Genomic DNA, 25,412 nt, shown 5'->3' with positions numbered 1-25,412 from the left:
TGTATATGTATATATGTGCGTGCACACACACACACACACACACACACACACACTCTCTCTCTCTCTCTCTCTCTCTGTTGGATAGGCTATATGGAATGTCCATCCAAATGTATGTTAAAATCTAAACAGTAGACGTTCTTCATCTACTAGATCTTTATGATGTGGCTGAACAGAACAAATTTCTTTGAGTGATTATAAATACCCTTAAGGTGGTTTTACAATCTACAGGGCATTATAAGTGCATTTGAGGGACTAATATTCAAGGTATCTGAAGGAGGAAAAAATACTAAAAGATAAGGAAAGTGCTTGGATCATGTTAATATAGAAAAACAGTGACTGAGATTAACTACTAATCTAGATAAATGCTCTCCTATCTTTAGAAAATCTTTATGAGAGTCATTATTTATCTATTTTTGTTTTTTTTGTTTTTGTGGGGTTTTTTTTGTGGGACAGAGGGGGTTAAGTGACTTGCCCAGGGTCACACAGCTAGTAAGTGTCAAGTATCTGAGGCCAGATTTGAACTCAGGTCCTCCTGAATCCAGGGCCAGTGCTTTATCCACTGTGCCACCTAGCCATCCCCTATAATAAACATTTTAATTTAAAATTTTGAGTTCCAAATTCTGTTCTTCTTTCCTCCCTCCCCTCCCCTGCCTCCCTGAGGTAGTAAGCCATCAAATATGGGTTATACATGTGCAATTATGTAAAATATTACCATATTAGTCATTTTGTAAAAAAAAAAAAAGAAGAAACTTGAATAAAAGAAAAAAATGAAAGAAGAACATGCTTCAGTCTGTGTTCAATCAATATCAGTTCTTTCTCTGATGTTGGATAGTATGTTTCATCATTAGTTCTTTGGGATTGTCTTGAATCATTGCATTGCTGAGAAATTAGGTGATTCACAGTTCTTCATCAAAAAATGTTGCTGTCACTGTGCACAATCGTTTCCCGGTTCTGCTCACTTCATTGTATATCAGTGCATACAAGTCTTTCCAGGCCTTCTTAAATTGTCCTGCTTGTCATTTCTTATAGTACAATAATATTCCATCACAATAATTTACCATGGCTTGTTTAGCTATTCTCCAATTGATGGGCATTCCTTTGATTTCCAATTCTTAGCCACCACAGAAAGAGCTGCTATAAATATTTTTGTACAAACAGGTGTTTTTCTCCTTTTGGGGATGTCTTTGGGATATTTTAGCATTCATTTTTTAAAAAACTGTTAATTTCTGAATTCTCTCCCTCCTACCTTGTACCCATTGTAAGGCAAGAAATGTTATATCAATTATTATGTAGGTTTTTAATACACATTTTAAAAATTGAATTCAATCAATTGGATTTTGTCATGCATGTACTGTGTGTCAGTACTGTGCTAGATAAAATGGTATAGTGTCTTTCGATTTGAATGTAAATTGGATTTAACTGAGGCAGAGTTGCTCAAAGTTCTTAGCTTCACTTTCTCTCTTCCAGTCATCAAAGCCCAGTGGCAAGACAAAAGTCAAGACAACTGGAGATGTTTCTGGATGCAGTGTCTTTGGTGTCTGACCAAGCACTAGGAACTTGCTTCCACAGCCTTCATGGCCCATTGAAACATCTGCCTCTTCTTCTGGGGAAGTCTTCAAATGGTTGGGATAGACACCCCTCTAACTCACTACTGGGTTTGAATTACCCTCAACATGGTTTAACTTGTCTGCTGAGATGGTTTTAATGGCATGTGGCTGCTGTGCATACTATAACTTTTTTGAGCCACTGGTGAGAGCTCAATGACAGATGGACACCAGAGGTAGAAACCCTAAAAAAGGATTTTCAGTCCTCACAACAGAGATGCTACTTCTCCTAGAATACCCTATGACAGAATTGGGTTGCCTGGAGAAATTCATCAGTATTATCTGCCAATATCGTGATGGCATACTTGCACAGGTTCAGGATAATGGATGATGCTCTCATGCTTTTTCAGTCACCAATGGAGTGAAACAGGGCTGTGTGCTTGCTCCCATGATTTTTAGCATATTTTCATCTTGTCAGATGAGGGCAAAAATGCCATCAAGGTCAACCACCACACTAACAGTAAATTATTTAACTTGAAAAGATTACAAGCCAAGACTAAACTCCAGGGAGAGTTAGTATGTGACTTTTTGTTCATAAATAGATTGTGAACTCAGTTCAACCTGTGAGACTGAGATGTACCACATATGGATTGATTCTCTACTGCTTGTGCTAATTCTAGCCTAACAGTTAACAACAAGAGAACGGAGGTTCTCCACCAGCCATCCCTACACCATTCACCATTGGTTACAGCAAATGGAGAATTTTTAAATGTTGTGCATAAATCCACTTACCTTGGCAGTATATTTTGCAGGGATGTATGCATGGATAATGAGATTGGCACATTCGTTGCCAGAACTAGTTCAGCATTTGGGAGGTTACAAAAGAATGTGTGGTAGAGGAGAGATATTAATATGCCTACCAAACTGAAGGTCTACAGAGCCATTATGCTGACCTCATTGTTGTATGCTTGTGAAACCTAGACAGTATACTAGTGCCATGCCAGGAAATTGAACCATTTCCATTTGAATTGTCTTAGGAAGATTCTGAAGATCACCTTGCAGGATAAGATACCAGACACTGAGTTTCTTTCTGAAGCTGAACTGTCAAGCATTCAAACTCTTCTGCAGAGGGCACAGCTCCAAGGGGGGCTGGAACCATTGTTTGAATGCCAAATGTATGTTTGCCTAAAAGGCTGTTTTTCAGAAAACCCATACAAAGCAGCCACTCACATGGAGATCAAAAGAAGCCATAATAAAAGGACACTCTCAGTGTCTCTCCAAAAAAAATTTGCTATCGATACTGAGACATGGGACACTGGCACAGGACTGCCCAGAATGGCTTGTCCACATCTATGTTCTCTATGAGCAAAGCAGAATTGCTGCAGAGCTCAAAAGAAACATAAGATGAACAAATTTAGAGGCATCTCTGACCCAAATGGTCATAATGGACTATTTGTTCTTAACCTGTGGTAGAGTCTTCCTATCTTGATATGATCCATCAGCCACAGTTGAGCACTGTATACATTGACCCTGACACATCATGAAGTCGCTTTGGTCCTTTTAGAATGTGAAGGACCAACAACAAAAAACAAAAACTGTGCTAGGTTCTAGGAATATAAAGTAAAAAATTAAATCGACCCTACCTCCAAGGACACATACAAGTATAGGGGGTAGGGACTAGATCTATGATTTTTCACTCCCAGTTGAGAAAATACTGGGAGGTCAGCACCTTCTCTGGAACTTAGTCTTTGAGAGTTGCTTATAATACTGAGAAGCTAAGTGTCTTGCCCAGTTTCATCTAGTAAGTATGTGTCAGAGTTAGAACCTGAACCCAGCTCTTCCTGACTTCTAGACTAGCTCTCTATTTGTTGCACCACTCTGCCTATCTATATTTCAATGTAGATATATTTACTTGCACATGTGCATATGTATATTCAAAATAGATAAAAGGTCATTGGGGGATAGGCATTAGTATCTGGGAGTATTATGAAAAGCTTCATGTAGGAGGTGGTATTTGGACTAATCTTTGAAGGAAACTAGGCACTCCATGAGCAAGAAATGTATTCTGGGCATTAGGGACATTGAATGCCACTTGTCAGGAACAGTAAGAAGGTCTGTTTGGCTGAAGGATGGTTAGTTGGAATGAGGTTGTAAAGGGCCTAAACACTAGACAAAGGAATTTGTATTTGAGTCTAGTACAATTTAATGTTTCTTTGACATTTGTGATGAAGTAACTTAAAGAGTCAGTGATATTATGTGTTCAATGGCCACATCTCAATAATATAATGATTTTAAATTCCCTCTGATCTTGAGAAAAAATAGAAAATACAAAAGAATCAGTTCAGTTTGTTAGTTTCTGATGTTCATTTTTAGGCATTTCAGTGAGTTCTACTGCCTAGGAATAAGAAGACCCCAGTGGAGAAGGCAAAGGCTTACCTTTGAATCACACCCAATGGTTTTCTTGCATTCCTCACAGATGTTAGAAAAGAGTTGGTCGTAACAAGGAATACAGTAAGCCTCGTTGTCCTTTAGTGTATACTTCTTTCCAAAAAGTAATTTCATGCAGTGTTGACACTGAGTTTGATTAGTCATTTTGGAGTTGATTCTGTTCAGGAAGAAATGAAATATGAAGGGAATAAATTATATGGATGCATTTTTTTTTTTTGCCTTTCATAGGAAGGAATGAGTTCTTGGCTTGGTAAGAGCCAGAAATTTTCAAAGTCACTTCAGCTCAGCATGTTTCCTAAAGAAATCAAGACAGATTCAGAAAAAAAAGATCTCTCTCTCTCTCTACTTCCCCCTCTCTCTCTCCTCCACCCCTGCCCTCCCTCTGCCCCCCCCATGGTGGCACTTTGACTAAAGGCAGTTCACGTATCCTGGCTACACATTCTACTTTATAAGAGCAATTAACAACATGCATCAAGTCAGTAGCCAAATGATGACAGGGGTCTTGTACTTACCATGCACAGAAGCCCCAGCAATCAGCAGAAAGTTCTGTTTATGTTGAAATGAGGAAGTTTGACCACAGGGGAATAAATACAATCTACAAACATTTCCCTGAGTATGCTATCACTTGTGGGAAAGTTCAGGAGGTTGAATTCTATAGGAATGCTTCTAGTTCTCTGCTTTTCCAACTTAATGAAATAATAATTTATATACACCGTCATTTCCCATTTCATTTATTCATTTCATAAATGAAGGCACCTAATCAATTCCCAGTGCTATGCTGGTTTAACAGAACCATAGATTTAGCACTTGAAAGGGCATTCATCCATAGCACCTTCCTTTTACAGATGAAGAACTGAAGGCCAAAGAGGTTAAGTGACTTGTCCAAGATCCCATACCCAATAAGGAAGTGGTCCAGAGAAAGCTGCATCCTCTGATTTCAATTTCAATGCTCTTTTGACTGTACCATTGCTTCTTTTCACACTGATTACTATGGGACACAAGAGGAAGTATAGCATGCACAATTGCAATGATGGTACTAATTATAGTTGCTGATAGAATTTGACTTAACTGTTATAAAACATGTGTATATTTTCCTATTAGTTTCTTTCAGAAACCCAGGGAATCAGACAGTGCATGTATTATTATTTCCATTTTATAAACCAGTCTTAGGGAGTCTAAATTACTCATTTAAATTTGTATAATTTAAAACTAATGAAGGAGGAGCTCAAATACAGATCTTCTTATCTTAAATACAAAGTACTTCCTTTTACTTCTTGTCTTGGGGATACTTTCCTAAGATAAGACATATATGAATATTTGAAAGATCTGTGATTTCACTGTGCAGGGGATAGGAGAAAGCACAGGGGGAAGATGGTAGGGAGAGAATTTCCCAGTCCACCAACTTAGAGTCTGTGACTAGATAAAACATAGAAGTTTCCTAAGGTTATGACTTGCCCCAAATCACATTACTAGAAAGTGTCACAGAATGAGTTTGAAGCAAGATATCCCTGACACCAGATTTGACCTTCTAATAACTCTGCCAAGCACCTATTAAGACTTACATACAAAAAGCTAAATAACAGTAGACAACAAGAATGAAAATGCTACAAGGTGTTATAAGATGAGGTGCTGAATTCAGATAATGAATGATGAGTCAGGAAAGAATTGAAGGAATAATACATAGTTTAGAAGAGAAAGTGGTAAACCTTACCCAGGGTATGGATTCACTGAAAACCAGACCAAACAGAAATCAATGTTTCCATGAGATAACAAATAATATTAGAATAAGATGGAAAGGTTGAAAAAATATAATAAAAATAAAGATAGCTTGACTTGGGAAACAAGTCAAGGAGAGATAATTTGAGAATCCTTGAACTCCCAGAAAACCATGAGCATTAATATGTTAAGAAATTATAAATTTAAACTGCCCAGAATCTATTAGAACCAGAAGGCAAAATAAAGATGAAAAGGATCCATAAATCACTTCCTGAAAGAAATTCCCAAAAGGAAAATTCTTATGAAAGTCATATTCAAAATACAGAGCTTCCATATCAAAGAACAAATATTACAGGGATCCTGGATGAAGCACTTTAAATACACAGAATTATAGGTAGTATCACACATTACCTGTCAGTTTCTACTATTAATGAGAGATTTTATAATATGATATTCCAACGGAAAAGAGAGAGGCTTGCAACCAAGAATAATAAACTTACAAGTCTGAGTATAATCTTAAAAGAAAAAAATAAAATTTTTAATGGAATTGAGGACTTTAAAGCATTACCGATGAAAAATATAAAAAGACCTAGCACTGAGTTTGGAAATACAAATAAGAGTCAATAGAAACCTACAAAGGTAAATTTATTTCAGCAGTTATAAGGGACATATGAGGGTATGTTGCTGACCTTCTAATAGGAGAGAACATGTATCCCTTCAGAACCTTGATATCTTCAAAGGGTATTAAAGAATAAAATAGAAAAAACACAAGGTCTTAGGAATGGATAGGTTCAGTTCTGAGTGTTTTAATAGACAAAAGAGAAAGGAAGATAAAAGAATGAAAACACTAGTGTATAAAGGAGGATAAAAAGGGGTGGAACTTGCTATCGTTAGAGTGAATGAGAAGAAAAAATATACACACATTCAGGAAGAAATGAGGGAGGAGTGGTCATCAGATGAATCTTGCTCCTATCTGAAATGGACAAAGGAAGATTTAAATACAGAGAGCTTCATGTAAAAATACATCACACTCAACAGGGAAACCAACAGAGTTGTATGGTATTAAGAGGCAGAAAAACTCTAGGTAGGAAACAGTCAAAAGCAAAACAAACTTGCTAATTTTTTTTTTTTTTTTAGCGAGGCAATTGGGGTTAAGTGACTTGCCCAGGGTGACACAGCTAGTACGTGTCTGAGGCCGGATTTGAACTCAGGTACTCCTGACTCCAGGGCCAGTGCTCTATCCACTGCGCCACCTAGCTGCCCCCAAACTTGCTAATTTTGAAGAGGGAAAGAGAGAGGAAGAAAAGAATTTGGGGGTTACCTTATACTGCCTCTTAGATAATTAGGGAATGGATGAATAAATTGTGCAATATAAATATAAGGCAATGTTATTGTATCATAAGAAATTATGAGAATTATTATTTCAGAGAATACTGGCTCTTATTAACTGACACAGAGTTAAGTGAGCACAACCAGATGAACAATTTATATGACAACAATAGTGTGAAAAGAACAACTTTGACAGAATTAACAACTCTGGTGAAAGTAATGACCAGTCATGTCTCTGGAGGATCAATGATAAAGCATTTTACTTACCTTCTGATGGATAATTGATGGACACAAGGTATAGAGACATATTTTTTGGACATAGCTACTATGTGGATTAGGATTTATTTAATTATACTTATACTCTCAGTTTATTTGAGGGGAGGGGAGGAGAGGAGAGGGGTGTGTGTGTGTGTGTGTGTGTGTAGGAGGGAAATTTAGCAAGAGTATCGAACCCCACTGAAACACTTCCAGAATTAAAGAAAAAGTTTTTAAAAAAATAAAACAAAACATTCTAGCCAGTGCAAAAGGAGCAGGTCCTTAGCAAAAATGGTAGTCCACGTGTAATACCAGCTTCATTAGCCATTCCCACAGATTGCATTAATTATTTTTTTTTTTGCAGGGCAATGAAGTGACTTGCCCAGGGTCACACAGCTAGTAAGTGTCAAGTGTCTAAGACCAGATTTGAACTCAGGTACTCCTGAATCCAGGGCCATTGCTTTATCCACTGTGCCACCAAGCTGCCCCCTGCATTAACTATTAATATGCTTTTTTTTTAATTTTTGCAGGGCAATAAGGGTTAAGTGACTTGCCCAGGGTCACACAGCTAGTTAAGTGTCAAGTGTCTGAGGCTGGATTTGAACTTGGGTACTCCGGGTACTCCTGAATCCATATTAATATGCTTTTGATAGACAGGAAATATATTCTTGGGGAGTTATAGTTTAATTGTGAATATGTAAAGAGTTGATTATTATGATTGAGAGATATCATATAAGGCACAGTGGGGAAAAAAGACTAAATGATTTTTTTTCTTAAGAGTTTGAGTGGGGGTAGCTAGGTGGCACAGTGGATAAAGCAATGGCCCTGGATTCAGGAATACTTGAGTTCAAATCCGGCCTCAGACACCTGATACTAGCTGTGTGACCCTGGGGCAAGTCACTTAACATCAATTGTCTCACCAAAAAAAAAAAAAGAGTCTGAGTGAATGAACTGTCATGGAAAAGAGTTTGAAGAAACATTTTGAGAGAATTAAGTTTAACTCATTCTATAGAGAAGTTTGTTAAGAATTCTTGAGGAACTGTGACTTCTATTCTGAGAGAATTGTGGTACCTATGGTAAGGAGGCATCAGTAGTTGCAGCTAACAGAAGTAACTCTGGCTGTGATCTTTCACATGGAAGATACATTCTAGGAATATTTAAATATGTCTTTGTGTTATTTTTTTACACTGTTAATAAATTATTTAGCCAATAACATTGATGTTTGTCTAATCTATGAGATCAGGCAGATGGGGGCGGGGAGGAAGAGATGGAGGAGGAGGAGGAGGAGAGGCAGAATGGGAAGAAATGGAGAGGAAGAGAGAATTTATGGAAAAAGATGTTTCTTTCATTTACTTATAAAGTGAGATCAAGATCAGGGATAATTATTGAGAGAAATTGTCTATTTTTCTTTATTTTCAAGGAAATATCAAAATATAAATCTTAGAACCCACATAGAGAATCAATAAGCTAACAGCAGGTAGAGAGGGTGAATGTTGACATGACTGCCAATGAGAGCAAGCACTTGATACTCAGAATGGGTTATGAGTGGAAACCATCTCTAAAGCCTGTTACATACACATATGTATTATGTTATCTTAGTATGTGATATACTCCAATATTTTAAGCAACCATACTTCATTTTACCTTTTTTGACATTGAAATTCCTCTCCACTCTAAGTAAATGGTTTTCAGTGGGTGCTTGGGTCAAAAAAGTCATTGCCCTATGGTCAGCTTGATGTTGAGCTTCTTCGTATTCACCTGGTCCGTGGATGACAGGCATGTGGGCTGTTATTGGGCCTACACTTAAGGCCTTTCCGATTTGGTAGAACCCGTCAAAGATAAAGCTCTAATGGCAGACTTCAAGAGCTTAAAATCACTTCCATGTAACAGTGATGACTGGGAGTAACTACTTTTTTCATTTTAAATTTCTTAACACGATGCATGCTGAATGATTTGTTTTTTAGTTTTAATATTTTCATAATATAAATCCATCCATCTCAACTCCCATTAGACATTCAATCCCTATGCCTCCTTTTATTTCTACTCCTGGTAAAAAAAGTTTCTGGCAAATAGTTATTAGAATACATGCTCATTATTAATAAAGGTATTATTTTATTATCCTTTACTACTAAGAGTTTCAAAATATGGATTTTGTCAGTGCTCCTCTGAGATCATAGAAAAAAAAGATATTTAGGCCAGAAAGTTCCCACTGAAATATGACCAAAACTCTTTGCAAGGATCACTGAATTCCATATTTGATTACTGCAACAGAAAATGTCATTCTCCAGTTAATAGAAGCACTCTCAAAAAGGTTATAGAGGGCTTAGAAACAGGAGGAAAATAGATTTGGTTCTCTTGAAATATTTAAAAATACATGTCTGATTCATATTAAAAACCATCAGGTTTCCTTCTCCTACCCACTCTATATCCCTTATCCCATCCCATGCTTTATTGCCAATTGTTAATAAATCAAATCTAAAGAATTAAAAGAAACCTTAGAAGTTAGGCTCAGAGAGGTTAATTAATTTGCCCAAAGCTATACAAGTAGATAGTTTTTATATAACATTTACATTTAGAATTTAAAAGATTGTCAATCTTAATCATCATAATTGAAATCTTTCTCCCCTTTTCCTTTTTAGTTTATATCCTCAGTGTCACTGAGACTGAGCCTATGGCAATAGCCTCCTAACTTGTATCACTGCTTTCACTCTTTGTCCTCTCCTTTCATCCCTGGTCCAATTCATTTGATGCTCTGTGTTACCTTATTCATCTCCATAAGGAGTAGATCCTGTCATGTTACTTTTCTGCTGAGATACCTTCTAAGGTTCACTATTGGCTAATAATTAAACCTAGATTCTATGAAAATTTGAGACTTTTCATGTTTGGTTTCAATGTATTATACCAGTTATCTCTCCCCACTCAAAGTAAACTACTGATTCTTTTTTTTTTTTTTTTTTAGTGAGGCAATTGGGGTTAAGTGACTTGCCCAGGGTCACACAGCTAGTAAGTGTTAAGTGTCTGAGGCCGGATTTGAACTCAGGTACTCCTGACTCCAGGGCCGGTGCTCTAACCACTGTGCCATCTAGCTGCCCCTCTGATTCTTTCTTGAAAATGTCCTGTGTCTTCTCTCCTCTATCTTTTCTCATTGCTATTCCCTCTACCTGGAACACTCTCCTTAATCTAACCTACTGAAAGTCTTTTCTGCTTCTGAAATTAAATTGATTCCATACTTGGCTTCACAGAGAAGAATTAGGAGCAACAGATGGGCATAATTAGGCTTAATGTATGGAAAAGAACTTCCGAACAATTATAGATGTCCCCAAAATGGAATAGGCTGCCTCAGGGGGTAGTGAGTTCACCCTCATTGGATCACTTTAAGTGGTCTTGATGATCATTTTCCTGGTATATTGTATAAGGAATTATTACCTTTAAAAATTTTTTCTTCTATGGATTAGACTGCATGTCTTCTGAGGCCATTTCCAACTCTGAAATTTGGTAAATCCTAGTTCAAATTCCACCTTGTTTCTGGAACCTTCTGCATCACTCTCTCCCCCAAACAGATGGGAGTTCTCAAATCATACCTCTCTCTGAGCCTTAGTTCCCTCATTTGTAAATCATATTTGTGGTATCTTCCTCATAGGGTTGTGGTGAGATTCAAATGAGATAAGGAATGATAAATATTTTAAACCTTAAAACAGCTGTAAATACTCACTAGTAGCAGCAATAAGAATAGTAATAGCAGTGGCAGCAGGACCAGTCATCATCATCATAATAGGGAGGAGGCAGAGGCAAGATGTTGGAGTAAAAGCAGGAACTTATTGACCTTTCCCAAATTCCCCTCCAAACTTTAAAATAATGTTTCTGGGGCAGCTAGGTGGTGTAGTGGATAGAGCACTGACCCTGGATTCAGGAGGACCTGAGTTCAAATCTGGCCTCAGACACTTAACACTTACTAGCTGTGTGACCCTGGGCAAGTCACTTAACCACAATTGCCTCACACACAAAAAATAATAATGCTTCAAATGGAATTCTGGAGCAGTAGTATAGACACAAAGGCAGGTGAAACAATTTTCTAGCACAAGACATCTTAGGAGGTCGAAAGAAAGGTCTGTCATACCAGGGTGGTGATTGGCCTAGAGTTCAGTGGAGGTTGCCACAGTGCTAGCAGCAGCAATAGATTTGGGAACAGATGGTTAGGGTGTCAGACAACTGGTCAGAAATGGATTACAGGGGCAGCTAGGTGGCACAATGGATAGAGCACTGGCCCTGGATTCAGAAGGACCTGAGTTCAAATCCGGCCTCAGACACTTAACACTTACTAGCTGTGTGACCCTGGGCAAATCACTTAACCCCAATTGCCTCACTAAAAAAAAAAAAAGAAATGGATTACAGGGGACCCTTTGTTGGCACTGGGTTCAGGACCCTGTTGCACTACCCATACATAGTTCTAGGTTGCAGTTCCAGGGCAAAGGAGAGAACTAACACTTAATGTCTGCAAGGGAACAGGGATGCTGATCACAGTTCCATGGTGTAGAAGAATGCTTGTAATCATTCCCAAGAGAGTAGGAACCCCAAGTCTCAGTTCCAAAGAAGAAAGAAACACCAGTGATTGCAGCTTCAGGAGGGAAGGGGACCTGTCACAGTTCTAGGGACAAGAGGAGCACTATCAGTTGTGTCTATAGGGGAACATGGCTCCTTCCTGGGTAAATACTAGAGTACAGGCCAGGAGAACAATGACCATGTTTCCCCTTGGATCATGCCACCTTACAGACCCCCAGAATTAACTCTTAGGATAGCATCACAAAAAATCTGAAGCTTGGGTCAGTGCTCTTTTTCACCCTAGGAGAAATGCCCAACTTTCACAAAGTCAAGAGGTTTGGAAATAAGCAAACAACAGCAAAGGAGAATCTGACCATAAAGAGTTAGTTTGGTGACAGGGAAGATCAAAAGGCAAACTCAGAAGAAGAAACAATGTCAAAACAGCTACAAGCAAAACCTAAGAGAGAAAATGTGAGTGGTATACAAGCCCCAAAAAAGAATTCCTAGAAGAACTCAAAAAGGATTTTTTTTAATGAGGTAATTGGGGTTAAGTGACTTGCCTAGGGTCACACAGCTAGTAATCGTCAAGTGTCTGAGGCCGGATTTGAACTCAGGTCCTCCTGAATCCAGGGCCAGTGCTTTATCCACTGTGCCATCTAGCTGCCCCCCAAAAAGGATTTTAAAATTAAAATAAGATATCTAGAGGAAAATTTTGGGAAAGAAATGGGAATGATGCAAGAAAATTATGGGGAAATGGGGAAAATAAAGGGGCAACAGTTTGGTATAAGAAACACACACACACACACAAATCCTGAAGAAAATAACACCTTAAAAAAAGTGGCCAAATGGAAAAAGAGGTACAAAAATTCACATATTAAAAGAATATCTTTATATTTTAATTATTATTTGCAGGGTAATGAGGGTTAAGTGATTTGCCCAGGGTCACACAGCTAGTAATTGTCAAGTGTCTGAGGCCAGATTTGAACTCAGGTCCTCCTGAATCCAGGCCTGGTGATTTATCCACTGTGCCACCTAGCCCCCAAAAGAATTTCTTAAAAAGTAAACATTCAAATGGAAAAAAGTGGTACAAAAGCTCACTGAAGAATATAATTCCTTACAAATTAGAACTAGGCAGGAAGAAGCTAATGATTCCATGAGACACCAAGAAACAAAAACATTGAAAAATAGAAGAAAATGTTAAATATCTCATTGGAAAAATAACTGAACTGGAAAATAGACACGAGAGATAATTTAAGAATTAACTATTTAAAAGTCATGATTTTTAAAAAAAGAGTCTAGAAATCACATTTTAAGAAATTATCATGTAACCCTGCCCTGATATCCTAAAGCCAGGGGGTAGAATAGAAATTGAAGGAATCTACCATTCACCTCCTGAAAGAGATCCCCAAATAAAAACTCTCAGGAGTATTATAGCCAAATTCCAAAACTGTAAGGTCAAAGAGAGAATGTTGCAAGCAGCCAGAAATAAAAAATTCAAGTATCATGGAGTCACAGTCGGGATCACACAAAATTTAGCAACTCCTCATTAAAGGATCAGAGGGCTTGTAATATGATACTCCGGAAGGCAAAGGAGGTAAGATTACAAGCAAGAATAACAAAACCAGCAAAACTGAGTACAACAGAGGAAAATGGATATGTAATGAGAGTACTTTCAAGCATTTTTTTTTGTTTTTAATTTCTTTTTTTGCTGGGCAATGGAGGTAAAGTGACTTGCCCAGGGTCACACAGCTAGTAAGTGTCAAGTGTCTGAGGTCAGATTTGAACTCAGGTCCTCCTGAATCCAATGCTGGTGCTTTATCCACTGCACCACCTAGCTGCCTCCATTTCAAGCATTTTTGATAAAAAGACTCAAGCTGACACTAAGAGCTAAATTAATGCTTGTTTCATTTCCCAGAAATTCTTCACAATCTGGCCCCAATTTACATTTATCTTATATCATACCCCATATGATCTCTACACTGTAACCAAATTAGAGTAATCACTGTTTCTTAAATATGTCCCATGCTTCTGTATTTCCTATATCAGAAGAGCCCTCCCCACATCAATCTTTCCATACTAAAATCCTACCTATCCTTTAAGGGACAACTTCTATGCCATCTTCTCCATGAAGCCCTTCCTTGAGCTTCCCTCATTTTGCAAGTAGGCTATCGTTTCACCTGAACTCCTAAGGACATTGTCTATATTTATTATATTCTAAGTTGCCTCACTCAATTCTATTGGACTGTATGTTAAAGATGGGTTGCAGATAGCCTTGGGTAAAGGCAATTCTCAACTAAATCACAGGCTTCTGAGTTGTGTTATATTCTCATTTATAAAAATCATATGTGTACATACATACAAATTAGACTACAAACTCCTAGAGGGCAAAACCGTCTGTGATTTAGTTAATTTCTCCCTGGTGCTTAGCAGAGTGCATGCTGCATAAATAGGTGTTTATAACTTATTTGTGAAAGGAAGGTTGGAAGGACAGAATAACGGAAAGAAGGGAGAGAGGAGGGAAAATGGGGCAGGAAAGAAGTAATAGAAGGAGGGAGGAAAGAAAAGAAGAGAGAAAGGAGGAAGAGAGAGGGAGAGAGAGCTGGGAGGATCCTAGTTGGCTGTGTTTGACAAACCTAGTCATGCATAAAAATAGTGAAATTTCAAATAGGGAATATGTCACCAACAAGTATGTCTTAATTTTTTGTTTAATTTAAAGACCCACATTGCTATAGTTGATACTAATCTATAAAGGGGATAGATTGTAAGGACAGGCTTCCTTTAAGCCAGAAATGTCCATGCCACAGCCCTACTGGCCAAGTAGAGGTATATACATATTTCTATTATATTTACCTTTTACCTGGTCGTGCATAATCTTGGAAATGGTACCCAACCTTCTGGGTTCACTGTTTTATACCAGTTGCAAGATAAGCCCTGAAAGAACCCAGGAGGTCAAAAGAAGATCCTTAAATGATGTATCCCCAATTGAATGTGTGACATTCAGAATTCATATGGTCTTTACTTTACCAATTTGAACCTGGGTTCAAATCCTGATCCTGGTGACTACTACTGTGTAGTAGTATTATGTATGTTATTGTGTAACCATGGGTGAATCATTTAACTCCCCTGGGACTCAGTTTCATCATCTGTAAAATGAGGTGACTGACATTTGCATACAGACAGACAGACAGACAGATCTAGATCTAGATATATCTAAAGATTCATAGTATCACTTTCCTTAATAGAAAACTACCTGAGGGGCAGCTAGATGGTGCAGTGGATAGAGTACCGGCCGTGGAGTCAGGAGTACCTGAGTTCAGATCCGGCCTCAGACACTTAATACTTAACTAGCTGTGTGACCCTGGGCAAGTCACTTAACCACAATTGCCTCACTAAAAACAAACAAACAAACAAAAACCAACTACCTGGAAACAAAGTAGTTTCCTACCAGTTAGAAAATTGACTAAATTAATTGTAGCACATTAATTGTACCACAGTTGTTGTATATAATGGAATATCATTTTGTACATAAGAGAGTGAATATGAAGAATTCAAAGAAGGGTGAAAATACAAATAAATTGATATAGAGTAGTCAGTCATCTAGTCAATAAACATTAATAAGTGCCTACTATGTGCCTGGCACTCTAGTAGGTGTTGAGGATATAAATATGAAAAAGGAAAATAGTCCCTGATCTCAAGGAGCTTGCACTCTAATGGGGTAAGACAACACAAAAAAGAGGCTAAAAAGCGTGGTAGCGTGGGATGGGGAAGAGAAAGAGATGGCTGGAAAGAAAATTTTCTTTGACTTGAGGTTTAGGGAGGAACTCTGACCTCTAATCAGAAGGGTCTGAGGGCAGAGGGTACTGATGAGGTTTGAATACCAGGGCTGATGTGATCTCCAGGATGAAGAGTAACATAAGAGCTAGGAAATCAATATACACAATAACAACAATGTAAATGGAAGAGAGAAAAACTTGAACTGAATATTAATTATTAACCTGACTGCCTCCCCAAAACAACACCAACAACAAAGATAATAAGTCTAAGCTCTTCTCAAGAATCTTTCTTACAAGATAAAGAAAAAAAATCTGCCACCTCTAGGAGAACTCTCTACCCTTCTTTTCCCTTCATCAACTCTTCCAGGCTGCTTTACTACTCATATCACTTGGGTAAGAGGGAGAGTCAAAAAATCTTATCACCTCCCCTGTCTTTGCCATCTAATGTACTCAAGGTCATACCATTTATCCTGCAGTTCTACCCATCAGACCCCCAGACATTATCAGCCTCTGGGTCTTGACATCAATTTTATTGCTGAACCCTTAGATCTTCTGGGCCTTTTCATACACCTCATGGCTGAAATTCCTTTTTATGTTGTTTACCTCAGAGTGTGAGCTTCTAGAGAGCTGAGTCTATCTTTGCTTTTTGGCCCATAGTAAGCACTTATTAAATGCTATTTTCATTCATTTGTTTATTTATACTTTCAAACATTCAAAAACAGGTTCACCAGAAAAGATTTCTGTGCCCACTTTCTCCCTGGCTTCTCCAACTTCTCTCCATCTTTGAGAGGAAAACTGTCTTCACTAGACTCATTTCTCATACAATTTTCTTTCTAAGGTTTTTTTCATAAGTTCAAACAACATTTTACCCATTGTCTTTCTTTTTCACTTTCACACAAACGTGATAGGCATTTCACTCACCTCACTGGCATGACAAGCATCTCTGGAATGACAGCTAAAACTCTCCAAACTGTCAGCCAGACTATGCTTTCTGTAACATTCCATTTGGATCTTTAAGGTAAAATAACAGTATCTGTCCTCTTTGTGGGAGAGCCCAGTGAAACAGGTGTTACTCTAGTGCAAGGGTTCTTAGCCTGGGGACCACAGACCTCTTGGAATAAGAGATTTGTGAATTTGAATAGGAAAGAGATGCAGCTTTATTTTCATTAATATCTAACTGAAATCTAGTTGTCTCCTTCCATTATTTAAAAACACTATTCTGAAGAGAGTTCTATCTATAGACTTCATTAGACTGCCATTGGGACCATATAGCACCCAAAAAGGTTAATAACCCCTTCTCTAGAAGCTGTCAGGGAAGGCTTCCTAGAGATAGCATTTGATCTGATTCTCGAAAGGCGAGTATAAATTATACAAGTAGAGCATAATATTCTAGCCTTAGGAAATAGCGAAATTGACGGGAAATTAGTTAACTTGAAGAGTATTCAACAGAATACATGTGGTTTGCTTCTCCAAAGTGTATGAAGAACCTTAAATTCCTTTCATATTCTTTCCAAAGATTTCTATTGCAAACAGGGAAACCTTTTAAACTTACAAACTTGCAAATGGGAAAAGCATCGCACAAGTAGAAGCATGGCATAGTGGTAAGAACACTAGATGAGTAGTGAGGTTCACATTCTAGTGCAGTGTCTAGTGCTATTTTGTCACTTGGCAAGGCACTCAGTTTTTCTAGGCCTCAGTTTCCCCAACTGCAAAACGAGGCTATTAATACCAGTTCCAGCTGATCCTGAGCAGGTTACTTAGCATCTCTAGATCTCAGCTTCCCCAACAATAAAGTGAGGACATCAATACTAGCATTACTTAGTTCACAGGGTTGTTGTCAGGATCAAAAGCAATTATGGATGTACCAATACTTGGATAAGTCAGGCTCTAGCCATGGTCATTTAGTACTGCCAGTTTATAATAGAAAGAGCAATGGACTGGAGGTCAGGAAACCAGGGCTTTAGCTCTAACTCTTTATACCTAGCTCTATGATCAATAAGAATAATGAAAAACATTTATATAACACTTTAAGGCTTGTAAAACACTTTGCATATATGGTCTCACTTGATCTTCACAATAACTCTGTAAATTAGGTGATATTAGCATCTCCATTTTACATAAGAGGAAAAACACCAATAGAGGATAAGGGACTTAAAACCAGGGTAGAACAGCTAATAAGCATCCATAGCAAGATTTGAATTCATTTCTTCCTGATCCCAGGTCCAGTTCTCTATCCACCATGCCATCTAGCAGCCTCTAAAACTTTATATCCCTGGGCCTCATTTTCCTCACCTGGAAAATAAGTGGGTTGAATGAGATGGTCTCCAGGTCCTTTCTTGCTCTGAGATGCTGGAGCTCTCTGGAATATTGACTTTGGGTTCTGCATCTGTATTTATCATACTAACAGAAAAGTCTGTTTCTCCTTTTAAAAATAACTTGAGTTTTTAATTCCACCATCAATCAAAATAATCCAAAACAAGCATCAGAGAATTGGAGTGGAATGTTTGATATTAATCTCTAGGGATATATTTTACTGGGCCTGTTTGGTTGGAAGCTGAATGTCTTATGTTGGACATTCAACTCCAGATTCTCTGGGGAGTTGACAAACAGCTCTCCCATGAAATAATAACAGCTGACTACAACTTTCCAGTGGGTTAATTTGTTCTCTGGATGCTGAAATAATAAATGCTTCACTCTTTGCAGAGACTGATGTAATTATGGTTTCTCTTACTAGAATAAAGATAAATGGTAATTCAATCAGTCAACAAGAACTTATTTATAGCTCTAGAGCTGAAATGACCAATGGTTTATTCTCTCTCTCTCTCTCTCTCTCTCTCTCTCTCTCTCTCTCTCTCTCTCTCTCTCTCTCTCTCTCTCTCCTCTTCCCTCCTTCTCTCTCTCTCTCTCCCTCTCCCTCCCTCCCTCCTCCCTCCCTCCTCCCTCCCTCCCTTTTTCTCTCTTTCTTTACATAAGAGGAAACTGAGGCCCAAGGATGTTAAGTGATTTACCCAAAATCACTCAGGTAGTAAGCATAAGAAGTAGAATTTGTACCCACACCCTTTGAGTCCAGAGCTAACATTTTTACCACTGGGCCAATCTGCCTCCCTTTCAATTGTCTGCCATGTGCTATTCATTCTGCTTGGCACCAAAGATACAAATTCAAAAGGGAAACACTTACTGGAAATATATATAGGTGATGCCCATATTTTAAAGAGTTTTGTATTTTTTTTAAAACCAACAAAGTAAGACTATTTAATTTTTAAGGGTTTTAGGTTTGTCCAACTATGGTTCTTTCATAAGAAGCTAATTTCCCAACATAGCTTATAAAACAAAGGATTGTTTATTAAATTGAGTCAACTTCATACTATACAGTCTATGGATTGTCCAGATCATGTCTTCTATTCTTCTCCACTGCTGTTGTTTGCCTTTGAAGCAATCCATTGCTTCTTACATATTTTACTCCAACAGTTATCCAAAATGTAGACCAAAGCAGTCAACATAACATTTTGAGATGTGGTATCCCTAAAATCATGAATTCAATTGAACATACATTTATTTAGTATCTACTTTATGTAGCAGTATATAGCAATACCTAGTATGTGCTAGGTATTGGAGGTGCTAGAGATAAGACAGAATCCCTGTCTTTAATGAGCTTACAATTGAGTAAGTGGATATAGCATCTATAAAAGTAATGGTAGTACCTGAGTGCATAAGAGCAATGTGATATTTAAGTGTAGAAAGGTTATTGCTGATATGGGGAGGTCAAGGAAGGCTTTTGGGAAAAGGTAGTGTTTGAGATAGCCTTTACAAGAGGAGTAAGAATTCAACAGGTTGGATAGAAGGGTAATAAAGAGGGCATTCTAGGCATAGAGAACAGAATGTGCTTTTTTTGGAAGAAGGAAAGCATCTATTGGGGATAGGTAAGAGGTGTAAGAAAGATGAGAAGTTTGGCTGAAATATACAACCCATGGCGAAAAGTATTATGAAAGAAGATAGAAAATGAGGGCATTGTAAGGTCATGGAGACTTATGCAAATAACAATGGTATCACATGTGCACAAATAATTGTAATAAATGGTAATGTGAGATACATGTAAAGAGGAGGTCAGGGCAAAGTGCTAAAAGAAATTTGAAGATGGAAAGATCATTTTTAACTAGGGATCAAAGAGCACTTAATAGATGTGGCAGCATTGGACATGGATCTTGAAAGAAAAGAGGGATTTCAACAAATGAAGATGGGAGACCAGAGCTCATTGCCTTTTATATGCTCTCCCAAAACAGTACACCACCTTATGTACTTTTTAAAAGGACATTGACTACATCAGAAAAAAAAATGCATGTGAGAGACAAGCTATAAAAGTTTGTAGCTTGTAATATGGACCCAAAGTGCTAACCATTGGACACTAGGCATCTCTCTTGGATACCTCTGCTTTTTTGTCTAATTTTTAAAAACTTTTTTTATCCTTGATGATAACTCAATTCTATCTTTTTCCCATGTGGACTTAGTTGGTGAGGCTGTTGGATGTCCTGAAATCTGCTTCCCCAACTCTCAGGTATAGGTGGGAAAGTGCATAGCCTGGTGCTTCTTAAAGTGCCTTAGAGAAGAAACCTCTCTACCTTAAAATAGAAATACTCGATTTCCTTGGGATCATAGGGTCATAGGGATGATATAATCAGATGATATGGACATCTAATTCAACCTTCTCATTTTACATATGGGGAGAAGTCACTTAAGCCATTCCATGTGATATTTCATCTTGGCTATGGACTTGGGTGTCAGAGAATAGTGGCATTTATCTGATTGTGGCATTTCCTTCTTCCCCCACAGACAATTAGATAAGTGAAATTATTTTCGGATTCTGTGCCCCCTTTTGCAACCTAGTTTTCCTCATCAGATGAGTGGATTTACATACCTTAGAGCCATTGGGACCTATATACTTCCTTTTTTTTCTTTTGGTGAGGCAATTGGGGTTAAGTGACTTGCCCAGGGGCACACAGCTAGTAAGTGTTAAGTGTCTGAGTCTGGATTTGAACTCAGGGCCGGTGCTCTATCCACTGCACCACCTAGCTGCCCTACTGGGACCTATATACTTTCATATGCTTTTTCACTACTAGCTTCAAACACTTCCCTATCTTAGGGTACTTTGTTATGATTCAAACTTGGGTCTCTCACCTCTGATGATGCATCTTGTAGACAACATAAAAAAACCACAATTATAAATACAAATCCACAGTTATAGCAAGATCAGCATATTTCCCCATTCCTTCCCCGCCATAATCAAGCAACATTATATTATCTCCAGGTTTGAGGATTTGATTCAATCCAGGACTCAGTGGGAACAAAATCAAATGTCTATGATAGTTTCCTAGGGTTTCACTGAAGGTGCATTTAATAAAATTAGCCCTTTTCTTCTAATCAGGATAATCAAACAATTTTTAAATTCCTGTGTTGTGACCATCAATGTGACTAGTGAAAAATCATTTCACCTCTCTGGGCTTCAGTTTACTTATTCTTAAAATAAGGGAGTTGGGCTAGATGTTCTCTGAGGTCTCCTTTTCCAGCTATAAATCTATGATCCTATGGAACAGAGGATTTCTGAGATCTCTTCCTACTCCCAAATTCTATGATCCCATAATATTTCATGTCTCAAGAGCAAGGATTGTCTATAAATTTTCATCTGCCTTTTCTATTTGAAGATGATGCTACTAACCCATCAATGGGATAAGTTTTAAGAATTGTTTTTTTCCAGTACTGGGGCTGGTTGTGTGGTAATTTCTCAAGTTTTTTTAGTGTCTGTTATAGTCAACAATATATGTGGGTTATTTCCCAGTATTTCTTTGGAATATGTTGAAACTTAATGGACCATGTCAGCATTGAACCTATAACCCCAATTACACTGACATCCTGCTCATTAGTTGAATAACCCACAGTTGTACCTGGCACTCAGTCTGGTCATGATTATTGGCTTCTGTGAGTCAAAATTAAAAACACTTTACTGGGGCCTATAGCAGACATGTGATTAGAAAAAAACCACACAGACCCCAGAACATCAAAATTAGAAGGGAGAACAGAGGGGTTTTTTTTATTCCCCTCTTTTTGCCAATGAGGAAGGTGTGGTTTAGAGAAGTAAATTAAGTTGTCCAAGGTTTTACAGCTGTCAAATAGAAGACCTCAGACTGCTGACTCCAATGTCAGTGCTTTGTTATACAGTACATGTATGTGTGTTATATTCTTGTTTATAGGCTATGTTATGTTAATAGATGAAAGGTCATCTTTGTCTTGAAGTCTTTCCCCCCCCTAGTCAGTCATTCAGTTGATAACCTATAATTAAGCACCTACTATGGGCCAGTTAGGTAGTGAAGTGTATAGGGCACTGGGCTTCGAATCAGGAAGATTCATCTTCCTAAGTTCAAATCTGGTCTTAGACACTTACTAGCTGTGTGACCCTGGGAAAGTCACTTTAACCCTGTTTGCCTTAGTTTCCTCATCTGTAAAATGAGATGGAGAGGGGCAGCTAGGTGATGCGGTGTATAAAGCACCAGCCCTGGAGTCAGGAATACCTACCTGAGTTCAAATCCAGCCTCAGACACTTAACCCTGGGCAAGTCACTTAACCCCAATTGCCTCACTAAAAAAAAAATGAAATGGAGAAGGAAATGGCAAACTGCTTTAGTATCTTTGCCAAGAAAACCCCAAAAAAGTTGCCATTAAGGGTCAGGATGCAACTGAAACAACTGAACAATAATATAACATGGGCCAGGCACTGTGCTAAATACTGAGAATACACAGAATGGTAAAAAAAACAGTCCCTGTTCAAAAGCAGCTCACAATCTAATAAGAAAGACAATATGCAAACAAAAAATCAATAGGGGAAAGAATTAAAATTAAAGAAGATTGGGAATGGCTTCCTATAGAAGTTTAGCTGGTACCTGAAGCCAAGAAGGAGTGATAAGGAGAAAGAGAATTCCAGGTATTGGAGACAGTTAATAAAAATAACTAGGATTGGAAGTATCTTGTTCCAGGAATAGTAAGGCCAGTCTCACAGTATTGCATGGTTTGTGGGGGGTATAAGGTATAAAAAGAGAAAGAGGCAGGGGCACGTTAAAAAGGACTTTGAATCTCAAACATGATTTTATATTTGGTAACAATAAGGAGCCTCTGTGGTTTATTGATTTTTGTTGTTGTTCCGTTGTCTGACTCTTTGTTACCCCATTTGTAATTTTCTTGGCAGAGATAAGAGAGTGGTTTGGCATTTTCTTCTCCAGCTCATTTTACAGATGAAGAACTGAGACACACAGGGTTAAGGAACTTACCTAGGGTCACACAGCTTATACGTGTCTGAAGCCAGATTGAAACTCAGAAAAATAAATCTTCCTGACTTTAGGCCTCGCACTCTATCCACTGTGCCACGTAGTTGCCCTACTGTAGCCAACAGTATATGTGGGTTATTCCCCAGGATTTAGGATCTTTGGAATATGTTGAAACTTAGTGGACTTAACTTATTGGTAGGGGTGATATGTTCAGCCCTTTGCTTTATTAAGATCACTGTGGGGGCAGCTAAGTGGCACAGTAGATAGAGCACCAGCCCTGGATTCAGAAGGACCTGAGTTCATGTCTGGCCTCAGACACTTGACACTTACTAGCTGCAAGACCCTGGGCGAGTCACTTAATCTTCATTGCCCTGTTTTTTTTTAAAAAAAGAAAAAAATATCACTATGACAGCTGAATGGAAGACTAGAGTGGAGAGAGGCTTGAGAGATCAGCTATAGAAATAGTCCAGGTGTGAGCAAATGGTAGTCTACATTAAGGTTGAGGTAGTATCAGAGGAGAGAAAGCAGAAGTAGATGAGAGATATTATGAAGGTAAAATCAATAGGACTTGGAAAAAACATTAGAAATGAGGAGTGAGAGAATGAGAATGATATCTAGATTTTGAGCCTGCGTGAATGGGAAGATAGTGATACCTTCAACCATAATAGGAAAGTTGGGAAGAGGGAAGGGCTTGGGGAGGGAAAATAATGAATTCAGTTTCAGACCTGTTAAGTTTAAGATATCTATGGGACATCCAGTTTGAGATGTCCAATAGGCAGTTGGAGACTTGAAACTAGAAGTTAATATAGAGATTAGGACTAGATAAGTAAATGTGAGAAATCAACATAAAGATAATTGAATTTAGCTCCTTGGAACACATAAAGCAAATATTTTGTCCACTAAAATGGTATTTGTATGTGTACTGAATCTCTATATGAACCAACTCAGTGTGGTTTAAGTTACATGCCTTCAAACTGGATGGGAGCTAATGAGATCACCATGAGAAATAGGATAGAGGGAGGAGAGAAGAGACTTCTGAAAAGAGTTGTGTGGGATACCTACAATTAGCAGGTATTCACTTGGTTGGAGAGTCAGCAAAGAAGACTGAGAAGGATTGGACAGATCATTTCGAGAACCAATAGAGAGTAGTTAGTAAAGTAGAAAGAAAAGAGTGTTAAGAAAAAGAGGATGATTTCATATTGTCAAAGGCTGCAGAGAGGTCAAGAAGGATGAAGAGTGAGGAAAGGCCATTAGATTTAGAAAATAAGATCATTAATAACCTAGCCTGATGTGTTCTCTCCTTCATTTAAATGAACACAATACTTTGTACCTTTCATTTCACTTTCATAGCTTCCACATGCTACCTTGCATTATAATTATTTCTATATAAATTGGTGTTCCTTTCTGATCTGACAAGTTTTTTTCACAGAAAGAGGCAGAAAGCAGCCTACAGAGACAAAGGCAAAGATAAACAGGTGAAGCTAGCCAAAGTATATTGCTTCCCAGCCTCTGATTTTCATATCTGATATGAGGCTCTTAGAATTGATAGCTTAGAACCTCTAATATCTAGTTTACCCTGAATTGGTGACTATAGGACAAAATATATTACATAGTTGTGACTCAGCTGGCAGAAGTGTGGATTTTGGTTTCTCACCCAACAGAGAAAAGAGCCTTCTCATACCAGACTCCATTTTTGAAGAAGGAGAGTTAGTCAAAGCCAGACCTTTGAGTGAGTCACAAAAGATCTCTAAACTGAGTCTGAGAAGGATCTTCAGAACTGAGACCATGAGAGACCTCTGTTTCAGTTTGAGAAAAAGACTCAAAAGTTTTATATTGCTGGAAGAAATGACTAGAGGGAAAGATGTGCCACCTGCTGTTAGCTACCAGACCAAGTTTGGGGCTCAAATAAGAGTTGAACTTGGAATGGAGCTGAGCAGAGCCAAATTTAGGCTTCAGAGAAGACAACTGATTAGATCCTTACTTATGACTCATTATGAAGCATCTAGGTGGCCCATGGGAACTTGAGTCAGGAAAAACTGAATTCAAGTCTGCCCTTCTATACTTCCCAACTGTGTGACCCTAGGGCAAGCTACATAACTTCTGTCTGCCTCAGTTTTCTCATCTTTAAAATGAGAATAGTCATAACACCTCCCTTCCAGGATTATTGTGAGGATAAAATGAGATAAGTGCAAAAAGCTTTACAAACTTTAAAGTACTATGTAACTGTTAGCTATTATTAACATTAACCACCCCCCCCCCTGGAAAAAAAATGAAAGAAATAAAAGTCCACAGCTTATTTGGGTTAATTTTCTTATGTAGTTTAGGTCAATTTAGAATTCTGATGGTTATATTTACTTTTCTAACTAGCAAGACAACAATAGGAATCCAATTTTTTCACTGGTTTGAAGACATGTAGCTTAGGCCATATTGAGTTGTTATATAAAGTCAAACATACACACATACACACACATAAACACAAATACAAATTATTTTAGTTGA

General features: G+C 38.0%; 1 protein-coding gene across 1 annotated transcript in view; it reads right to left on the bottom strand.

Annotated features, from left to right (window-relative positions):
- The window catches only part of FHL5 (four and a half LIM domains 5), a 41,621-nt gene extending 23,618 nt beyond the window's left edge, over positions 1 to 18,003 (bottom strand). The window contains exons 1-2 of the mRNA XM_044005057.1: positions 17,897 to 18,003; positions 3,981 to 4,149 (exon numbers count right to left, since the gene is read on the bottom strand). Coding sequence (XP_043860992.1) covers positions 3,981 to 4,149; positions 17,897 to 18,003 — 276 coding nt within the window. The remainder of the gene's footprint in view (positions 1 to 3,980; positions 4,150 to 17,896) is intronic.
- Between the last annotated feature and the right edge of the window lie 7,409 nt (positions 18,004 to 25,412).

The sequence above is a fragment of the Dromiciops gliroides genome, chromosome 4 (assembly GCF_019393635.1).
Source record: "Dromiciops gliroides isolate mDroGli1 chromosome 4, mDroGli1.pri, whole genome shotgun sequence".
NCBI classification, from domain to species: Eukaryota; Metazoa; Chordata; class Mammalia; order Microbiotheria; family Microbiotheriidae; genus Dromiciops; species Dromiciops gliroides.
The sequence above is the reverse complement of the archived record's forward strand: the minus strand, read 5'-3'. Positions and strand labels throughout refer to the sequence as shown.